We start from the raw sequence: 21,072 nt of genomic DNA, 5'->3' as shown, positions 1-21,072 counted from the left end.
CGTGAGACGAACCCTTGGGTGTCTGTGAGTTCTGTGAGGCGTTACAGCGAAATACAGAACCCTAAGACTGGGGAAATTACTGGGAGGAGAAGGAGTTGATGTCTGAAATGATGGAGTGCATGGTAGTTTGGACATTTGGGACATCTTTAACCTCTGCCTCATGGGGACCTGCCTCGTGCTGATCTTTCTAAGGGAAATTGTTCAAGCAATGATTAAAGGGGTCAATTCACCAAGAGGACATAACCATAATAAATATTTACACACTCAATGACAGAGCTCCAAAATACATAAAATAAACTTTAACAGAATTGAAAAGAGAAATAGACAGTTCCACAATAATAGTAGGAGACTTTAACACAGCACTTTTGATGAAGGTCAGAATAACTAGAAAGAAACGCAACCAGGATACAAAAGATCTAAACAACACAATCAAGCGACTTGAGCTCAAATATACAGAACATTCCACCCAACAGTAATACAATACACATTCCTTCCCAATACACATGAATCATTCTCCAAAACATACCATAGTTTATATCATAAAACAAAACTCAATAAATTCAACAGCATCAATATAACACAAAGTGTCTTTTCTGATCACAACACTATAAAATTAGAAATCCATACCAAGAACAAGGAAATAAACCTATTACAGGAAATCGAATAACACTCTACTTAAAAACCAATAGTTAAAATAATAAATTAAAAACAAAATTTAAAAATACCTAGAATCAAATGAGAATGAAAACACAATATACCAATACCTTTTGGACACAGCAAAAGTAGTAATCACAGGTCAATTTATAATAATAAATACACACATCAAAAAAGAAGGGCCAAAATGAATACCTTTACCCTACAACTCAAATACATAGTAAACACCAGCAAAACAATCCCACAGTCACTAGAAGAAAGAATATAATAGAGCAGAAAAAAATGAAACCGAAAACAGAATCAATAAGACTAGAAATTGGTTCTTTGAAAGAATAAATAAAAATCAACAAACCACTGGCCAAACTGACAAAGGAAAAAAAATGACAAGATGCAAATAACAAATACAAGAAGTGAGACTGGGACATCACAACAAAACTGAGACGAAAAGGATCATAAAACAGTATTATGAAAAAGTATACTCCCAACAAATCTGAAAACCTACAAGAAATGGACTAACTTCTAGAAACACACTGCTTACCCAATCTAAATTTGAACAGACCCATCACAAAAGAAGAAATAGATGAGGTCATAAAAAAATCCCCAACAAAAAAAAGTCCTGGCTCAGATGGCTTCATTGGTGAATTCTATAAAACATTCAGAGAATAACTGACACCAATTCTATTCAACCCTTTCAAGAACATAGAAAAGGGCAAAATACTCCCAAAATTCATTCTATGAAGCCAACATAACCCTAATACCAAAACCAGGCAAAGATACCACTAAAAATGAAAACTGTATACCACTTTCGCTCATGAACATATAGATTACAAAATCGCAACAAAATTTTAGCCAGCATATCAAAAAATACTACATCATGACCAAATGAGATTCATACCAGGTATGCAAGGATGGTTCAACATTAGAAAATCAATCAATGTAATTCACCATGTAAATAAAGCAAAGGAGAAAAATCACATGAGTGTCTCAATGCAGAAAAGGCAACTGATAAACTCTAACACCATTTCCTAATTAAAAACTCTCAGCAAAACAGAAATAGAGTGGAAATTCCTCAACATAATTAAGGGCATTTATACAAAACCAACCGGGGAAAAAAAAAAACAAGCCTATTGCCATTGAATCAATTCCATCACACAACAACCCCTACTGGGTTTCCAAGGCAGTAAATCTTTACAGAAGTAAAGTGCCTCATCTTCCTTCCATGGAGTGGCTGGTCAGTTTGAACTGTCAACCTTTTGGTTAGCAGTCAAATGACTAGGCATTGCATGCCATCAGAGTTCCTTATACAAAACCAACAATCAACATTATCTGCAACACAGAGAGGGTGAAAGCATTCCTCTTAAAAATGGGAATCAGACAAAAATGTCTTCTTCACTACTTTCATTCAATATTGTACTGGAAGTTCTAGCTAAAGCAGTAAGACAAGAAATGGAAATAAAGGCATCCAAATCGGTAAGGAAGAAGTAAAATTATTCCCATTTGCAGAACATTTGATACTATACATAGAAATCCCAGAGATTTCACAAGAAAGCTACTGAAACTAAAAGAAGCATTCAGCAAAGAGGCAGGGTACAAGATCAACAAACAAAAATCAGTTGGATTCCTCTATACAAACAGAGAGAACTCTGAAAAGGAAATCATGAAAACAATACCATTTGTAACAGACTTCGAAAAGATAAAAAATACTTAGGAATAAATCTAACTAGGGACATAGAGACTTAAACAAAGAAAACTACAAAACACTACTGCAAGCAACCAAGAAACCTACATAAATGGGAAAATACACCATGTTCATGTATAGGAAGACTTAATTTTATGAGAATGTCAGTATTACCCAAAGCAATCTATAGATACAAAGCGATCACAATCCAAATTCCAACAACATCCTTTAACAAGATGGCAAACTAATCACAAACTTTATATGGAAGGCAGAGGCCCCATACAAGTAAAACATTATGGAAGAACAAAGTACGGGGCCTCACACTTCCCGATCTCAGAACCTATTATTACACACAGTAGTCAAAACAGCCTGATACTGGTACAATCCGAGACACACAGACCACTACTATAAAAAGTCAAGAAACACTTTGCATACCGAAAGAAACTCTTTGAAGGGTACCAGGGATAGAAGGGGGTAGGGAAGGAAAATCCCTAACTAGGTAGTAAGACATATATTAACTTAGCTGAAGGGAAAGGCAATACACTATAAGGAGGAGGTCAGCATAACATGACCAAGGCAAAGGAAGACATTGGGAGGTACACAACAGTAAGAAGCTACAGCGGTAAATATTATTACACATAAAATCCTGCAATAATGGTAATAAATAATAATTTAGAAATGCATACACAGGTAGATATGCAAGAGGAACAGGTGTGAGATGGCATATGGAAATATATCTACAAATATAAGTTTGGCAGAGAATATTTCTACATACGTATTTGTATATGCTGCAAATATATCCAAGCATATAGAAGAACACACAGGGGGAAAGTCATACAAACTTTTGAACTATAACTAAATAGCTTGAGAGACTGAGTCACTGGACTTGAGGGCTTAGGACCATAGTCTTGGGGGACATCTAGGTCAACAGGCAAAACACAGTCCACAAAAACAATGTTCTACATCCTACTCTGATGAATGGTGACTGGGGTCTTAAAAGCTTGCACGCAACCATCTAGGATGCAACTGTTGTTTTCTCCCTATCCAAAGCACAGAGGAATGAAGAAAGTCAAAGACACAAGAAAACAATTACTACAAAAGACAAATGGATGACATGAACCACAGATTCTACTAGCCTGAGACCAGAAGAACCAGATGGTGGCCAGCTACCACTACCAATTGCTCTGATCAGGACCACAATACAAGGTCCTATACAGAGTGGGAAAAAAATGTAGAAGATTCAAAATCATAAAAAAAAAAAAAAAAAAACACCACCAGACTTACGGGTCTGATAGAGACTAGTCAAAGTCCCAAGACGATGGCCCTCAAACACTCTTCAAACCTTGAACCAAACCCACATCCATGGGACACCTTTCAGCCAAACAATAGATAGGTCTAGAGCCCAAACGACACCAGTGAGAAATGTACTCCTCAGAACAATGAACCATGTGAGACCAAGAGGGCAGTGTCTGTCCAAGAACAAAGTTCAGAGGGCAGGATGAGGCAGGAGGGATGGACAAATGGAAACTGGGAACCCAGGGAGGACATGGGAAGAATGTTGTTATACTGAGGGGATTGCAACTGATTATCATGAAACAAAATATATACACACGATTGAATGTGAAACTAATGTGCTTTGTAAACTTTTACTCATATCACAATTAAGTGTTCAGATATATATTCTGAAGCTAACATAAACATACTACTTAAAAGTACCCTTAAAAAAATGACTAGGGAAAAAAAAAGAAAAAAGAAAGTGAGGACCAGGTTTGCTGGTCCAATAGAGCCTGGTGGAACCACTGAGACTATGGCCCCTAGCTGTCCTTCAGGTCTGGAATTGAACCCACACCTGTGGTTTCCAGCCAAACAAAGTACAGGCATGTGAGTTAAACATTTACCTCAAGTAGACACACGCCCTGGAGAGAACAATCATGTGAGAAGGAAGGGCTCCTTATGCACAGGAAGACAGCTCAGGGCACAGGAGAGTATGGAGGGATGGTCACTGGGAAGAGGTAACTATGGGGAAGTGGGAAGGGAGCTGTTGCATTGTGGTAAACTGTGGTCAATGACATGCAACAAAGTATATGTGAACTGCTGTATGGAAAGTGAATTTGCTCTGTAAATCTTCACCCAAATAAAAGAAATAAATAAAAATAAATAAATTAAATTAAAAAAAAAAAGAAAATAATGACTATAAATGAGAATTTAGTTCTTAAATGCCACTTCATAATATACATAGCTACATCCATCTCTGGGAGCTCTGGTGGCATAGCGTCTAAGGCATTTGATTGCTAACCAGAAGGATGATGATTCAAACCCACCAGCCACTCCTTGGAAGGAAGACTGGGCAATCTTCTGTAGAGATACTGCCTCAGAAACCCAAGGAGGGGTCGCTACGAGTCAGAAATGACTCAATGGCAGTGGGTTTGAGTTTTATACCCATCTCTCCAGGTTAATTTCAAAATCAAATCAGCATTTCCCAAATTGGTTTTTAACAGAAAGGTGGTCTGGAAGATGCTTCATTAATTTAGCAAATACTTATTAGGTACCTTCTGTATGCACAAATAAAAAGTGTGTTGTGCTCAGTTAAGTTTAAGAAACACTGAGTTATAAAATCGTAAAAAAAAAAAAAAAAAAAAGGCGAGGTTTGTTGATCTGATAAAGCCTGGTAGAAACCCAGAGACTATGGCCCCTAGTTGCCTTTCAGGTCTGGGACTGAACCCACTCTGGTGGCTTCCAGCCAAACAAAAGACAGACAATGAGCTGAACATTTAAATTACATTAGGTAGACACACTCCTTGGAGAGATCAATCACGGGAGAATACAAGGGCTGTGTATGCACAAGGAGACAGCTGGGGGGGGCAGGAATGAATGGGAGGGAAGGACACAGGGAAGAGGTAACTATGGGAAGGAAGTGGGAGGGAAGCTGTTGCACTGTGGGAAACTGCAGTCAATGTCATAAGACAAAGTGTATGTGAGCTACTGTATGGAATATGAATTTGCTCTGTAAACATTCACCCAAATCACAATAAAAATCAATTAAAAAAAAAAAACACTGAGTTAAGTAAAGTCAAAAAGGAGATTAACTATAGAACCACTCAAGTTTTTAACATATTACAATCACAAGAAAAGGAGATGTTCATTTTCCAAATACATTAAACATAAAGTCCTTTTTCATAGCGTACCTATTAACTAGAAAACAGTTCCACAGAATACAGGGAATATATTGCTCTTAACAAAAAGAAATTAAAACTAAATCATTATAAATATTTAAATGCTTTTAAGAGTATTAAAGTTAAGAGTATTAAATCAATCAGTAATAAAGTTATTGTTTAAAAATACCTGACATTAAAGATATGAGTCTTTGCCTGGCTTCGTTTGATGCCCTTGGTGTGCGAATTCGATCAATCCATTGATATTCTGGGTCTTCATTGACTACAAGTTCTTCTACAAATCCATGAATTATCATGGCTCTATAGCACTTTGGAATAGATGTTGCTGTTAAAACAAATTAACTATTACGCTTCTGTTTATCCTAAGTTCAATTTCAATTTTTTATTTAAATGTACACCGAAGGACTTACATTTTGGCTATATAATACAATAAAGTCCTTTACCATGGTAATCTCAATGTAATTATAGTATTAATACTTCCACTCAAACAACCTTCTAAGATCCACTTTATTCTTAGAAATAATCATTTTCTTTCATGAGGGCTTTCAATTTCTCATTTATGCATAATAAACTATTTTTATCATTTAGAAAACAATTATAGACTACATTAAATAGCATTCAATACAAAATTTTAAAAATCAGGATAAAGTCAACTATATGATTATTAACTGAAGAGGTAGAGGTAGATTATGAATACAAAAATAATTATTCAAAACCCTTTGCAGAAATTCTTCTACATACTACATTCTGTAGCCTAAATCAAAACATGCATTTTCTGACATAACCTGAGGAGTCACACAGCCCAGCAGTTTCTAATAATTCTTGGTCATAAGGCTAACTGCTTCAGTAATCACTGTACTATTTAATAGATTCATTTAAAACATAGATCACCACATCATTGGATTTAAATAAGATCTGATCAGATTCAAAAATGGAAGAACCTGAAAATACCTACACCAATCTTGTCTCTTAAAATAGACACTCAAGACACCACTCTATTAATCCAGGCTGGCTGTGAGTTGTACAAATTTGTCCAATTCAGTCCCACAGTTCACAGAGTTCTCAAGGCTCAATACTTGTAGAAATGTGTTATTTTGAATAGCAGCACGGCGCTTGGCTGTAGTGCTCTGTTTCTATCTTTTAGTGTCCCATATTAAGAGTAAAATATCATTAGATTTTTCTAACAAAAATTTCTGAGAACTTGCAAAAAAATGGACACAATTTATTTTCACATCAGATAAACATTCCCCAGAGCTAAAGCAAAAGCTTCTGGAAAATTAACAATTTTCTCTTTGACATTAAAACCAAGGTATTATATAGCTTTTGATTTCCCATATTTGGTAATTATTAAATTTCCTGTTAAAAGAGTAATAAAACAAATTTACTTACTGCAAAAGAATTTGACTCCACATGATGACTGCCTAAATCGGTTTAAATCATTAAAGAGGTCTACTTTGACAACTACATTTATTTCCCCACGAATACCTAAAAATTCAAAAGGGAAAAACAAGTCTCTACATTAGGAAAATAATGTACAGTGAAATAATCAAGCAAATAAATTCCAAGTACTGATTTTAAAATAATCTATCAAGCACAACAGTAATGCTAACTTTGTTTCCTAATTTCATTCTAAGTAGTTACTTACTTTACTCCATTTTCTGAAGCAGACCTGTATGTATCAGAGATTAAATAATTTTCATTTTTACCACAAGTTTCCACTTAATTTGATCCAGGACTGACAGGAATGAAGCCTCACTTAAATTGATGATGATGATGATAATGTCTGTTGGGCATTTTAGAGATAAATGATAGACCAAGACAGAGGTAAGGTTGTAAATACCTCACATACAGTATCTCAAAATGCTCTTAACATTTCAATGAGGTAATTTCTGTAGTATCATCATACCCATTTTAATACAAGTTAAATGGTGTGTGCAGCTTATTTATTGTGTCGTTTTGTTTATTATGTTAAACAGTTAGTAAATGGCTGTCAGGGTTTAAAGTCAGATTGCTAGGATTCCAGAGTCTATGTTTGTAAAAACTAGTGCATAAATGTGACTTTATGCATTTTGTGCTTTACAAAAGCAGCTTTATTCATTTCAATGAATATATTAAAATAAGCCAAGAAATTTGAAGAATAAGCATTTTCAGAACTCTCTTAAGTTAAGAATGACCCATTCCTATCTCAACATTTACCAAGTAATATCACTTGACTATCCTGACTTTACATCAAATTCACACTTACGATGGAAGACTAAGAAAGATGCCTTGTTAATTTTACCCACTTGAAATAATAAATTATGTTCTTAACAAAGGGCCCATAAACAAATTAAAAGTATGTTGTTTTAGTTGCTGTCTGTACTGTTGTGCCTTCGAATCGATTGTAACTCATAGCAACCTTACAAGTATAGCAGAACTGCCCCGTGGGGTTCCTAGCCTACAGTCTTCACAGGAGCAGACTGCTAGATCTTTTTTCCTGTGGATCTGCTCGTAGGTTGAAAGTACAGACCCTGTGGTTAGCAGCCAAGCACTTAACCACTGCTCCACCATATTTAATATAAAATGTTTGGAAAATGCATTCATTCATACAGTTACTGCCTTTAATCTAAGCCCAAATTAATTCTTCAGGAGGCTCTTTTACTGATAATGTAACATTTGACTGTATTTTATCCCCTGATTATATAAAGACAATACATTGTACATTACAGAAAATATGAAAGAAAGCGAAAGAAAAATAGATTATGATCCAAAATTGAAACTATCCAGTGATAAACGTTTTATCAGATAGTCTGCCAATTTCTCCAATGATGCCATATATATGCAATTTTTTGTTTTTAAATAAATTTAGCATCACCTTATCATAATGTTTTATACCCTGAATTCTGCAATGTGTAAGATACTATACACAGGTCCATATGCCATTCAGAGTTTTCTACAAACACTCTTTATTTCCCCAAATACACTTTTTTGCCCCTAACACTATAGGCTATATATTCCCAAACTTACCTAAGTATATCCTGTTTTTCAATTTATTTTGCCATTATAAATACTAGTAAATAATAGTAAAATGTAAATAATGTCATAATAAGCACACTATAGGTAAACCCCAGCAAATATCTTATTTTCTTATAATAAACTATTAACCAAGTAATTGCCAGGTCAAAAAAGTAAAATGGAGCAAGATACAAGACTGGATAGAAAAGCACCTGCCAGTTAAGGACGAGTCCATCTGCTAATCTATACTTTTAGGCTAGCAGTTTTCAAACTTTTTGGTGACAAGATCCCTTTACAATCTTAAAAATTATTGAAACTATCAACATGTACCACAAAAATCTTTAAGGAAAAAACTGTCATTTATTTTCTTACACTATTATTCCTTACCATGTATTGTGTCATAAATTGGAAACCATCCTGAAATGACTGTTGCAGCTTCACTATAGAGTAAAGGATCAATATCAATGTACACTTTACCAATGGCATCATTTGCACTGTAAGTATCATGGTCAAGGACTGTGATCTGCAGAGGTTCATCTTGTAAATCTTCATCATCCACCTAAAAGTATACCTTAAAATTAAATCTTACAATTTTAAATTTTTGATTTCCATAAATGTATATATACAACAAATGAAAAGTGACTTATTTCTGAAAAATAATCTTATAGGTTGATCTCCAAGCACAAAAATAGAGGGATTAGCACACAAAAAGGCTGTAACATCTTTTTCTACACAGGATGCCATATTTCTGAAGGGGGAAAAAAAATTAAAAAAAAAAAAGTGTGATTTACCTCTAGGACAAAAGGTAGGGTGATTAACCCACATTAAAAAAAGGTTTTAACTCCCTTTTCTATACATTATCCTATATTTTACTACTCTATATATGATACATGATATCAAGCAAAAATGTTTAAGGAATGTCATAAAATATCCTACACGTTAGCTAAAGATTAAAAGGATGTTAATGATCCCAATGACTCCAAAATTTTTAAGGACAATTTCAAAGAAAACTGTAAATAAAACTAACTTATTATTTGCAAGAAAAAAAACAAGTTATGTTAAAATAATAGGAGCTCTGGTGGAATAGTACATAAGGCATTTGACTGCTAACCAGAAGGCTGGTGGTTCACACCCACCAGCCACTCCTCGGAAGGAAGGTTGTGATACCACCTCAGAAACCCAAGGAGGGGTCGCAATGAGTTGGCCAACTTGATGGCAGTGAGTTTGGGTTTTTTTGGTGTTAAAATAATGTCTAGCTTCTTCCTTTCTTTGATCACTCCTTATCAAGTTATCTAACATGTGCAGGCACTATGCCAACTACAGGGACTATAATGAAGAACAAGGCAAAAAAAGATTTTTTTCCTATTGTGGCTGCCCATACGCTCAATACCATGTCATTCTCTAGCTTGCCAGGACCCATCATAAAATATAGTGGTTAGAATAGAATACAATATTCTAGGTGATAGTGAGACTATGGTAGAATACAAAAAATATACAAATATACGTAAATATATATATATGATTATGATTAAAATATTAGATTTTTTAAACACAGTCTATGACTGATTTCACAGCCAACATGCTGTAGCACTAATTCAGACTGAGCTTGTAGTTAACTAAAATCTCTATATCCTCCTTACGCTGCTTTGGTCAAGTTTTCTCTCTGTAATCCTTATACTTAGTTAAATTTTTAAATTTACACATGAAACATTATCCCTTTCTCTATTCTCTGTATAATTATAAATTTTTGGCTAACAACCCATTCTATGAAGAGTATTTTGGGTATTAAAGTATATAAAGGAATTATTGTTTATTTTTATGATAATGTGGTTTGTGGGTTTGGTAACAAAGGGATAATTAAAATTAATTATGCAAAATATATAATTAAAAATTTATAAGTAAAATTAGAAAACATCTTAAATTTACATAAAATATTTCTGAAAAAAAATCAGGGGGATATGTTACAGATAAAATGAGGATAGCAAAATTTAGACAACTATTAAAGTTGGTTACAGTAAAAATTCATTATATAATCCCTCCACCTGTGTATGTACTTCAAAATTTTTATAATGAAGCATTACAATAAAACTGTCACTCAGAATCTCTATCTATCTGATTTACCCATCATCCAACGGCTCTCCTCATTACTACTACTGCAGTGAAACCTGTGAAAGCTAGAACTCAAGAGCACTATCTTGTTTTTCCAGGTATTGAAAGCTTTCTGCCTTTGACAAGGTACAGTTTTACTACTACCTTTCTATCACTTGTTTTCGTGGAAAATATTTAAGTTTTCTTTCTCTGACAGGTTTCTACCTTATATAGGTTTCCACTTTCATAGGCTTTACTATGTGTTATTTATACATTTAATAAAAAGGAAGGAGTCCTAAACCAGGTCATGAATCATTCCTTCAAAGATCTCTCTCCAACTTCTAACTCCATTAATAACACTCTCTGCGTACACATTACTCAACTACCAACATATTTATCTATTAGTATTATCACGTATGTTTTCCTTTCCCTAACATTATAGAGCTCTATGCCAACTAAGTGATTGGAAATAGTTCTTGACATATAGGTATAGAAAATAATATGAATAACTGGCATGGAGCAATTTAGGAATTGCAATGACGTTATTATGGATATTTAACAGATTAGTCAATTTCAAATCATAAAATATTATGAATTAAGACCTTTCTCAGAAGTTAAAATTGTTTACTGTTCCTGAAATGAAGGTTAGTTATATACTCTCAAAAAACACTAACATGTACAGAAGAATTCTGATCAAAAGGAGGGAAAATGGAGACAGACACCTCAAATTCTTATGGAATCCAGACTTCAGGGAGCCACTTGATGACCCCAGAAACTTATTCCCTAATATTTAAAACTTTAGTTTCAGTTAATGAAACTAACCCCTGAAGTTATCTTTAACCAAGCAAGTTTAGCTTAATTAGTAAACAATGTATACCTTGAGCACTGTGCTCTTTTAAATTAGCTATATATTATCAAATTGACAACAGCAACTCCAAAGGTGATGAGAAGCTAACAGGACAATGAGTTTATGTTATTGATGATGGAGTAATATGGAAAAAAAGCAGTGAGAATGGCTATACAACTTGAAGAATATAATCAGTATCACTGAATTGTACATATAGAAATTGTCAAATAGGTGTATGTTTTAGGTATATGTTTGCTGTGTATACTTTCACCCAAAACAAATAATTTTTTAATGGTGACATTGAAACTTACCTCAAATTTAAACCATTCTGAGTTCCACTGAGGGTTAAGTGACTTATGATACACATCTGTTTTAAAGGTGGTATTACCAAATTTTACCTAAAACACAAGAAAATATTCAAATATAAGTATCAAAATCATAAGTTAAATTTTAATGTTAGCAAAAAAAAAAAAAAAAGGCGAAAGATTAATTATGGAGGAATAAAACAACAACTATTTCCTGAGAGAAAAGGGAAAGAGACAGAAGTAAGTCTAGGTAAGTTTATAGGACACACCTGGAGCAAAATATATCCACTGCACTGCTCTGACTCTACAGAAAAATTAAAATTATAGCTAATTATGTCAGCATGAAGGAAGGAGTCACTATTGTCTTCAGTAAACATGGGTTCATAAGAAAGAGGAAATTCAAGGGAAGGAAAGGGGAGAAAAGCAAAAATACAATCAGAAGGAAAAAAACTAGCTGATCTTACCATCTTCTGAAAAGAAGCCAGAACTAGAATCCATAATATAAGAACTTAGTAATATTACCCTATATTTTCTAACTTCCCCATAGTTGTTATTTTCTTATCCCTTGCTTAGGTACACATACTGATCAGCAATAAAGCACTATCCTTAAAGGGTTTTATGTTGCTACCTTCAGGGACAATGAAGGACCGTGATGGAAACACTATCTTATTTCATAGCCTATCTTGGGGGGTGGGGGGAAAACCACTGCCATCAAGTAGATTCTGGCTCATAGCAACTCTAAGACAGAGTAGAATTGCCTGATACAGTTTCCAAGACTGTTATGTCTTTAGGAAAGCAGACTGCCTCATCTTTCTCCCACAGAGGATGGTGGGTACAAGCTGCCAGCCTTTAGGTTAGCAGTCAAGTGCTTTAACCACAGCACAGATTGGAGCTCCGCAGCCAATCCTGGTAGGCACTGTATCATGAAGATTCAAAAATAAATAAATAAAGACATGAAGAAGGAAGAAAGCAGGTTAAATCCCCTGGGACCTGCTTTAGCCAAAGAACAGAAAATGTGAAACCTCAGCCTGGACTTGAAAAGTAGTCAGCAAGCTTAAGCCCAAAACAGCTAGGCAACTACTTCCTAGCTTCCCTCCCCTTTCCTAAATTAGATCACTTCAAGGTCTTCCCCTAATTCTTTCGGTTAACATCATCAATTTCCTAACCTCAAAATTCACTGAATGTTATGTCCTTCATTACAACACCCAGCACAGTGTTTTGCTGGGGTTGAATTAGGTAATCTAGGAAATCCCATTTCCTTTTTGATCTACAATCTTCCTTTTGGTATTGGAATACTTGCTGATATTGTTGCTTAATTTTTCTCTTTTTTAGTTATGTTGTTACTCAATTTTAGATTTATCAAAATTTATCAAGCATGGTGCTAACCATTTGGTGTCTAGGTAGTTTGATTTGGAGGGTAAACAAAAGTTTTTGAATTACATAAAGTAGTAACTTCTTACATGGTAAAAAAGGAAGGAAATCCGGTGGTAGAGCAGATAATGCATTCAGCTACTAACCAAAAAAGGTCAGCAGTTTCTCTGTGGGAGAAAGATAAGGCAGTCTGCTTCTGTAAAGATTTACAGCCTTGGAAACCCTATATAACCAAAACCAAACTCACTGCCATCGAGTTGATGCTGACTCACAGCAACCCTCTTTGGGTTTCTGAGGCAGTAAATCTTTACAGAAGTAAACTGCCCAGTCTTCCTTCCACGGAGTGACTAGTGGGTTTGAACCACTAACTTTCTGGTTAGCAGTCAAATGCTTTAAGCACTACACTACCAGAGATCCTTTGGAAACCCTACAAGGTTCTACTCAGTCCTATAACGTGGCTATGAATCAGAATCAACTTGATGATAGTGGGATCTTTTTGGATACATGATAAAGTCAAAAGATAAATAAACTGAGAAAAATTATTTACTAAATAACCCTCAAAGAAGTAATTTCCCCAATATCTAAAGCAATAAGGAAAAAATCAATAACACAATAGAAAAATAGGCAAAGAATGAACAATTTACAGAAATGGAAATACAGATGCCTTTTAAACATATAAAAAAATGTCAACTCCATTCATACTAAGAGAAATGCCAACTATAACTAAATTTTTGCTCAGGGTGGCAAGAATCAAAAAGTTTGACAAGACACTTTGTTCACAAGGCACTCTCATACTTTGTTGGTAAAGAGTGTAAACTACAATCATCTACAGAGTAGTTTGAAAACACGTATCAAAATTTTAAATATCTTTACATAGTCCCTGAGTGGTGCAGTTAATGCACTCAACTGCTAATTAAAAGGTTTGGGTCCACTCAGATGTGCCCCAGAAGAAAGGGCTAGCAATCTAATTCTGAAAAATCAGCCACTGAAAATCCTGCAGAGCACAGTTCCACTCTGAAGCACAAGGATGGCCCAAAGTCGGAACTGACTCATGGCATTGGGTCTACCTTTAGGCTAGCATTTCTTCAAATATATTATACAGAGGTGTGCAAGTATACATCAGAAGCAAAAGACATAGAAAGAAAATATGGGAAACAATGACTATCCATCAGGTTAGAACTGGTTTTAAATTAAGTAGGGTAAAGCCATATATTGTCGTTGTGTGCTATGTCGATTCCCATTCACAGTGACTCTATAAGAAAGAGTAGAACTGCCCCACAGGGTTTGCATGTCTGTAATCTTTAGGGAAGCAGACTGCCTCATCTTTCTCCTGTGGAGCAGCTGGTGGGTTTGAACCAGAGCTTCACACCAGTTCTTCTTGGTTCAGTTGTGGCCAACAAAACAAATAAAGAACAGACCCAAATTTACAAAATGTGGGTATACTGGAATGATAACTGGAACAGGAAAAATTATGGACCTATGCCTTGCTAGAAATTTAAATCTCCCTCTTAGAAAATAAGGGGAGCACACGTTGCATAGCAACCAAATCTCTTTGACAGTGGGTCAGAAATAACTGTGCCCTGCTCAAAAATAGTGGCCAATTGCACCACTCTGAATATGTTACACTCTCCAGTCCTGGCAACAATCCAATCTCCTGCATCAGGGTCCTGAAAGGGTTCACTATGCCTCTTCCAAGTCTCCCATTCCAGGGCTTTGACCAGTAATTTTTCCCATTCCAGTTATCATTCCTGTATACCCACATTTTACAAATATGGGTCCGTTCTGATTTTACTGCACCAGCCATGACTGAACCGTTCAAAGCCCTGATTCAAACTGCCAACCTATTGGTTAGCAACCAATTTGAGCCACTAGGCTGCTTAAAGCCATATAACATAGTGCTAAATAAAAGAATGAAGCAGCTCTCTAGCACTGATAGAGAACCATCTAGAAAATGTCACTTGTAGTGCAGACCAGTTTGCTGGCTTTCATTGGGGGTGGGGGGGAGAATGTTATAAGGCATATAACATACTCCTGTACATGCACAGATTACTTCTAGAAGGCTACACAAGAAACTATAACAGTGGCCACCGGAGCTCCCATGTAATGCTAATAGTAACCCCCTTTTTCAGAGGATATCTAAATAGCAGGTTAAATAGCTTTCTCAGGGTGATTCAGCTAGTAAGTGGGGAAAGGTAATGCCTTTACTTTACTGAAGAACACCATCAGTGTTCATTGTGTTCAGACATTTATTTAGTTGTCAAGTAATAAAATCTCTGAATTAAGTAAGACTGAATGAACTGTGATTCTTTCTTAGTAGAAATAGAATAATAATTTTAGCAAAGTACTCTAGCCTTTTTCCTTCTAAAATTCTGGTTTTTGCTTGTTTGTTTAATGCAGTTTGGGGACTATCAGATCCTTGATACGTTTAGAATGGACAGTTGACCTCTTCCCTGCTCAGACCCTCCTCCCTCCAAACAGAGGTGCAGTATAGAGCAACTGCTATCGTGCAACAGAGGAATCTGAATAATGGCTTAAAAAAAATGACATGCCGTTTGGGGCAGTTAAGCAAAAGCCTTTAGGTATATTTTAGTTTTTGAATGGCTTTATAAATCCTAGCAACATTTTACTTCAAATAAGGAAAGTTTTAGATAAACCATAAGTATATCCTTGATACTTTGCACACAGAAATGCAGCATAATCAACCCTGAGAAAGCTATTTAACCTGCTCCTTAGATATCCTCTGAAAAGGGGGGTTACTATTAGCATTACATGGGAGCTCCCGAGGCATAGTGCCCAAAGCCATTTGACTACTAACCAGAAGGCTGGCAATTCAAACCCACCAGCCACTCCTTGGAAAGAAGGTTGTGCAATCTACTTCCATACTGATACCACCTCGGAAACCCAAGGAGGGGTCACTATGAGCCATATCCGACTTGACAGCAGCGCGCGTTGCGTTTGTTGTTGTATTAGCATTACATGAGATAAGGCATGTAGAGACAGTGAAATGCTTGGTACACAGAAAACATTTGTTAAACAGTACCCTTTTTTTTTTAGCATATAACACACCGACAGATATAATGCACACACACATACAACAGACATCTAACATGGAAGGAGGTTGCATAGTTTGCAAAAACTGTGTAATACACATTATTTGCATAAAAATACAGTAATTTCCTTTATTCTCCTTGTTACCTCAAAGGTTCATGGATACATACAAAATGACAATGTAGTTTATAAACAGTTTATAAAATGAGATATATTTCCGGTGATGCTTCCCTTCCCTTATACAAGACCCCTTCTTCTTCATCCTGGAGATTCCTACAAGAATCATCATCTTTAAATACCTAAGATAAATCATCTTTAAACACCAAACAGCCTTCACTGGCTCCCTAAACTCCTCAAATATCATAAAAATTCTCTTAACCAATACAATCAGGACCAGTATTTTGTCAGTTGATTAAATAACTCAGTTAAAGCACAGAATCATTTAAAATGATATTAAACATATATATATATATGTATGTATCTATTTTAAGATAAAATTTTAAGACATAAACAAGAATTCATTCCTCAGTCTTTTAATGTAAGGTTAAGATGTTTTCTGTAAGAGTCTTCTGTTTGACATTTCCCATCATCTTTCAACTGTTAGACATAAAGGCCACTGTTTAGTTCTACTATATACAAAATGATCATGAGTCAGAACTGACTCTATGGTAACTACCACCATCATCTTTTTGTACAAAAAAAATTATACATCTATAATGTATCACCTTTAATTTCAGGTTTGGGTTTCTTGAATGTGGTGGTAGAACCTAAAATCACTTGTAAAGAAACACAAATATAGATCCCAGATTTTTTACAATCTTTTCTTCATCCAATTCACAACCAATTTTCAATGACTGGCTGCATCAAACATAGCATTATTCATTTTCACACTCATTTCACTGATGTATATAATGTTTAAATAAATTATATAACAAATATTGTTGGCATAAACAGGTTTGGGAATAAACACAACTGCCCTTTGGTGAACCTATCAGCCAACTGATGGGAGAAGCAGCATACAAGGCACACTGGAGAGCAGTCTAATGATAGGGAGACATTGGTGAATGTCCATTATGAAAGGAATGCAGAGCACTGCAACAGGTCATTTAATGGAAGCTGGTTAAGAGAGCCCCTGCTCCTAGTACTTTTCAACCACTGGGGTATCTGGATCCCCCTTTGTTGCTGTTAGGTGCCATGGAGTTGGGCTCTGGTCCATGGTAATCCCATGCACAACAGAATGAAACTCTGCCCGGATGTGCGCCATCCCCACTATCAGTTTTAGATCAGAATGTGTGGTGATTTATAAAGTTTTCACTGCTGATTTTCCATAGAACATCAGACCTTTCTTCCTGGTCTTAGTCTAGAAACTGTGTTGAGACCTGTTTCAGCATCAGAGCCAACTCAAGCCTGCAGTGATAGACAGGCAGAAGCTGCACATGAGGTGCACTGGCTGGGAGCTGAGCCTGGGTCTCCTGCACGGCAATCAAGAATCCTATCACTGAGCCCCCAATGACCCCATGGGTCCCTCTTACCTAGCCAAATTTCCCAATTCTCTTCAACAAGAGCCCTCCCTACAGTTTACGTATGCTCTGCTCCTCCTTTAGCTTTTATCACATTTGTCCTACTCTTCTAGAAATGCTTTTTTCTCCTCTCTGCCTATCTAAATTTCCATCCTTCAAGCTCAGCACAGAGATTTCTCATGTCTATCCCAGGATTCATTAGCTCCTCTTACGTGCTTATTGAACTTACACTTTACACCACACAATTGAGCCCTTCATGCTATTATAATCCTTCATTATCCCCTTTTTCCTGCATTACTTTCGCCCTTTTTGCTGGATTATTCTTATTAGCACAGAAATATGCTTTAGTATCTTCTTATATATATATAAAAAATACTAAAAGCTGCATATCCACCAAATACCAAACTATTTCTCCTATTTCATAATACTTGAGACAGTTCCCTATTCATATTGTTTCTACTTCCTCACTTCCCGTGTACTTTAAATCCCTATACTAATTATAGTGGGAGCTCTGGTAGCATAGTGGCTAAGGCACTTGACTGCTAACCAGAAGGCTGGCGGTTCAAACCCACCAGCCACTCCTCAGAAGGAAGGTTGGGCAATCCTACTTCTGTAGTGATACTGCCTCGGAAACCCAAGGAGGGGTCGCTATGAGTCAGGGCTGACTTCAAGGCACATAACAACAACAACAACAAAAATCATTACAGAACAAGGCGTCCATTCTCCTAACTCCTTCCAGGATCAGTAATAACTTCCATGTTATCCAATCCAATGATTTTACTGTTCTCTTATTTAACCTCTCAGTCCCATTTGATAGTTGAGGGCTTCCTCTTTCTAAAAACCTTTCTTGGCCTCTGAGATATTACTTTCCCAATTTTTCTCCCACCCACTGAGCTATCAATTTTGGTTTCCTTCCCCAAGTTCTCTTCCCCTAACAGACACCTTAATGTCAAGTCTCCTAACAAACCCATCCCTGGTCTAAGTCAAGATTTGCAAAAGAGACAGTATCAACTCCTAAGGGAGCTTGAGAAATTTCTTGTGGTGTTTTTGAGGCAAACTCTAGTAACATTTTGAAGGGCTAGAGATGCTGGATATCCTCCAACGTGAGAGACAGCCTCAAACAATGAAAACTTGTTCCCTGTCATGGCTTTCAAATTTCCCACCAGATAATTATGTAGGGGAAAAAAACTACTTAGAACCTAACTTTGTTTTATAAAGTATTTTTAAGGGGTTTTTAATCTACGTAATTTTTAAGAACTACAACCACCTTGTAAATTATGGGAAGTTGGGATTAAGAATTACCATGGCAATGTTTGGGAAGAAACTGCAGTTATCAGAGAACATCTGTTGACCTGACTCATAGCGACCCCTCCTTGGGTTGCTGAGGCAGTATCACTATGGAAGTAGACTGCCCAACCTTCCTTCCAAGGAGTGGTTAGGGGGTTTGAACCACCAGCCTTCTAGTTAGCAGTCAAGTGCCTTAGGCACTATGCAACCAGAGCTCCCATCAGAGAACATTAAGAGTATTTAATATGAGTTGAAATCAGGCTGTAGACTATCATATATCACAGCTGTAAGCATAATAGGCCAAATGAATACTGCTCTAATGCTCTGGCTCATCATGTCAATTTTTACTACAATTTTCACTTGGCTTCTTTCAGACTCTCAGTTATTACTTTCCGGGCACTAGGCCTGTGCTAATTTGCATGACTTTTAAACTAATCATTAGATTTAAAAAGCAATTTTGCAATTTAAATCCAGGGCACTTAATTGACTTCCTACCTCAAGGCACTAAATTACCCAGCTACAGTACATCAACTGCACCAACTAGTCTATACAAGAGCAGAGAGTGTTACAGTTGTGCTTTAGAACTTGCACTGATGATTCGGATAACGTTACGCTAAGGGCTGGATTTTCTCGCCTTTTAAGTCTCCAAGTGCCAGTATAAGACTGTGGTCTGTATCCATATTCTTAAACATGATCCCTATCACTCTAGTTGAAAAGCAATCCCTACCCTAAAGAAAGTGTGTTTCAGTCGCCGCATGGCCACGCCTTGGGATCTCCTGACTGGCAGATGGTCTGTTAGGAGTCCGGACATCAATATCATCCCAGCATGCAGGGCAGGAACAGCCTCCCGGCGCGGCAGTGTGCTGCGGACACCTGCGAGCCGTGCACCCATCAGATGGGCTACAGTTTCGGCAGCAACATTTCGAGCAAGGGCTGGGCAGCACTGCATGCAAGAGGCCAGTGAAAGGGGACCAGACCGAGGGGCTAGGGGGAGATGAGCAGGAGCCTTCACAGCTCCCTATGTTTTGAAGGACAGGACCCTGCACCAACCTCCACGAAAGCATCAGTCAGGTCACTAGCTCGGTCCATCACTGGCAAATGGCGCCCGGCCACGATTTTCACCTTCAGCTTCCCGGGCATCTTCTCGGCTTCGGCCTCTTCTTAGGCTCCTGCAGAAACAAACAAGCGAGTCTGCGCCAAGAGCCAGGCTTGGCGGGGGAGGGGCGGGAGCGCGCGGGAAGCGGCGCGCGAACGCGGGAGCGCGCGAGGTAACGATAGCGGAGGACGCGCGGGGGCGCGCTCGGGTGTCCGGTCGCAGCAGTGCCAAGCGACACACTTACTCTCGGAGAAGAGGTGTCCCCTGTAGGCGCTGAGGCCTCATTCCGGAGAGGCACCCGGGGGAAGGGAACCAATGGAATCTCCTGACCCTACCGCACAGTGCTGGAAAAAGAAGCAAAACTCAGTCAACATCTCCTTAGACCTCTGCAATCTCTACATGTTTCTCTTACCCAAAAAATGGCGGCTCCTGGGGCGTGGAGAAGGCATCGATAATTCGGCGCTCTGCCTACTTCTCCCGGAGATGTTAAATTCGCTGGGAAATGATAAAGGGGGCGGGACGAACCTCAAGGAAGCTAGAGGGTAGGGAAGTAGGTCGCTTACTGAATCATCCACCGAGTCATTACAGTGCTGCTTCCTAAGAGGAAAACTGGCCCCTTCAGAGAAGGCGTGGTGGTGCTGCTCAATGACATATATGCAGACCCCTGCCTTCCTAGCTGGAAGTGCTGCATTTTGGAAGACCTCTTAAGGAAGCAGCAGCAGCAGACATACCAGAGGAGTTTTCTTCAATCGGCCTTTAACGACCTATATTAGTGGTTCGTGAAATCAATTTGGCAGGTTTCTCCCTGGAAAGGGGGCGGGTGCATGTGGTAGCTTTTGTTTTGTATGAAAAAGAATACGAAATATCAGGGACATCTCGGGTAGTGGATTAAGTATTGTTCTGAAACTTTTGATTCAGGCATGTACATGTGTAATGGGTTACAGGTGTTGTTAACCTTGGGTCCTACGCAAAAAAAAAAAAAAAAAAAAAGACTTTGAAATCCAAAGGCAA

At 37.2% G+C, this 21,072-nt stretch overlaps 1 protein-coding gene across 1 annotated transcript in view; it reads right to left on the bottom strand.

Annotated features, from left to right (window-relative positions):
* C2CD5 (C2 calcium dependent domain containing 5) overlaps positions 1-20,105 on the bottom strand; it is a 105,070-nt gene extending 84,965 nt beyond the window's left edge. Inside the window, exons 1-5 of the mRNA XM_042781783.1 lie at positions 20,016-20,105; positions 11,746-11,832; positions 8,887-9,058; positions 6,895-6,990; positions 5,675-5,830 (exon numbers count right to left, since the gene is read on the bottom strand). Coding sequence (XP_042637717.1) covers positions 5,675-5,830; positions 6,895-6,990; positions 8,887-9,058; positions 11,746-11,832; positions 20,016-20,105 — 601 coding nt within the window. The remainder of the gene's footprint in view (positions 1-5,674; positions 5,831-6,894; positions 6,991-8,886; positions 9,059-11,745; positions 11,833-20,015) is intronic.
* Between the last annotated feature and the right edge of the window lie 967 nt (positions 20,106-21,072).

The sequence above is a fragment of the Orycteropus afer genome, unplaced genomic scaffold (assembly GCF_000298275.1).
Source record: "Orycteropus afer afer isolate SDZICR_OR568_19922 unplaced genomic scaffold, OryAfe1.0 scaffold00171, whole genome shotgun sequence".
In the NCBI taxonomy this organism is placed as follows: Eukaryota; Metazoa; Chordata; class Mammalia; order Tubulidentata; family Orycteropodidae; genus Orycteropus; species Orycteropus afer.
The sequence above is the reverse complement of the archived record's forward strand: the minus strand, read 5'-3'. Positions and strand labels throughout refer to the sequence as shown.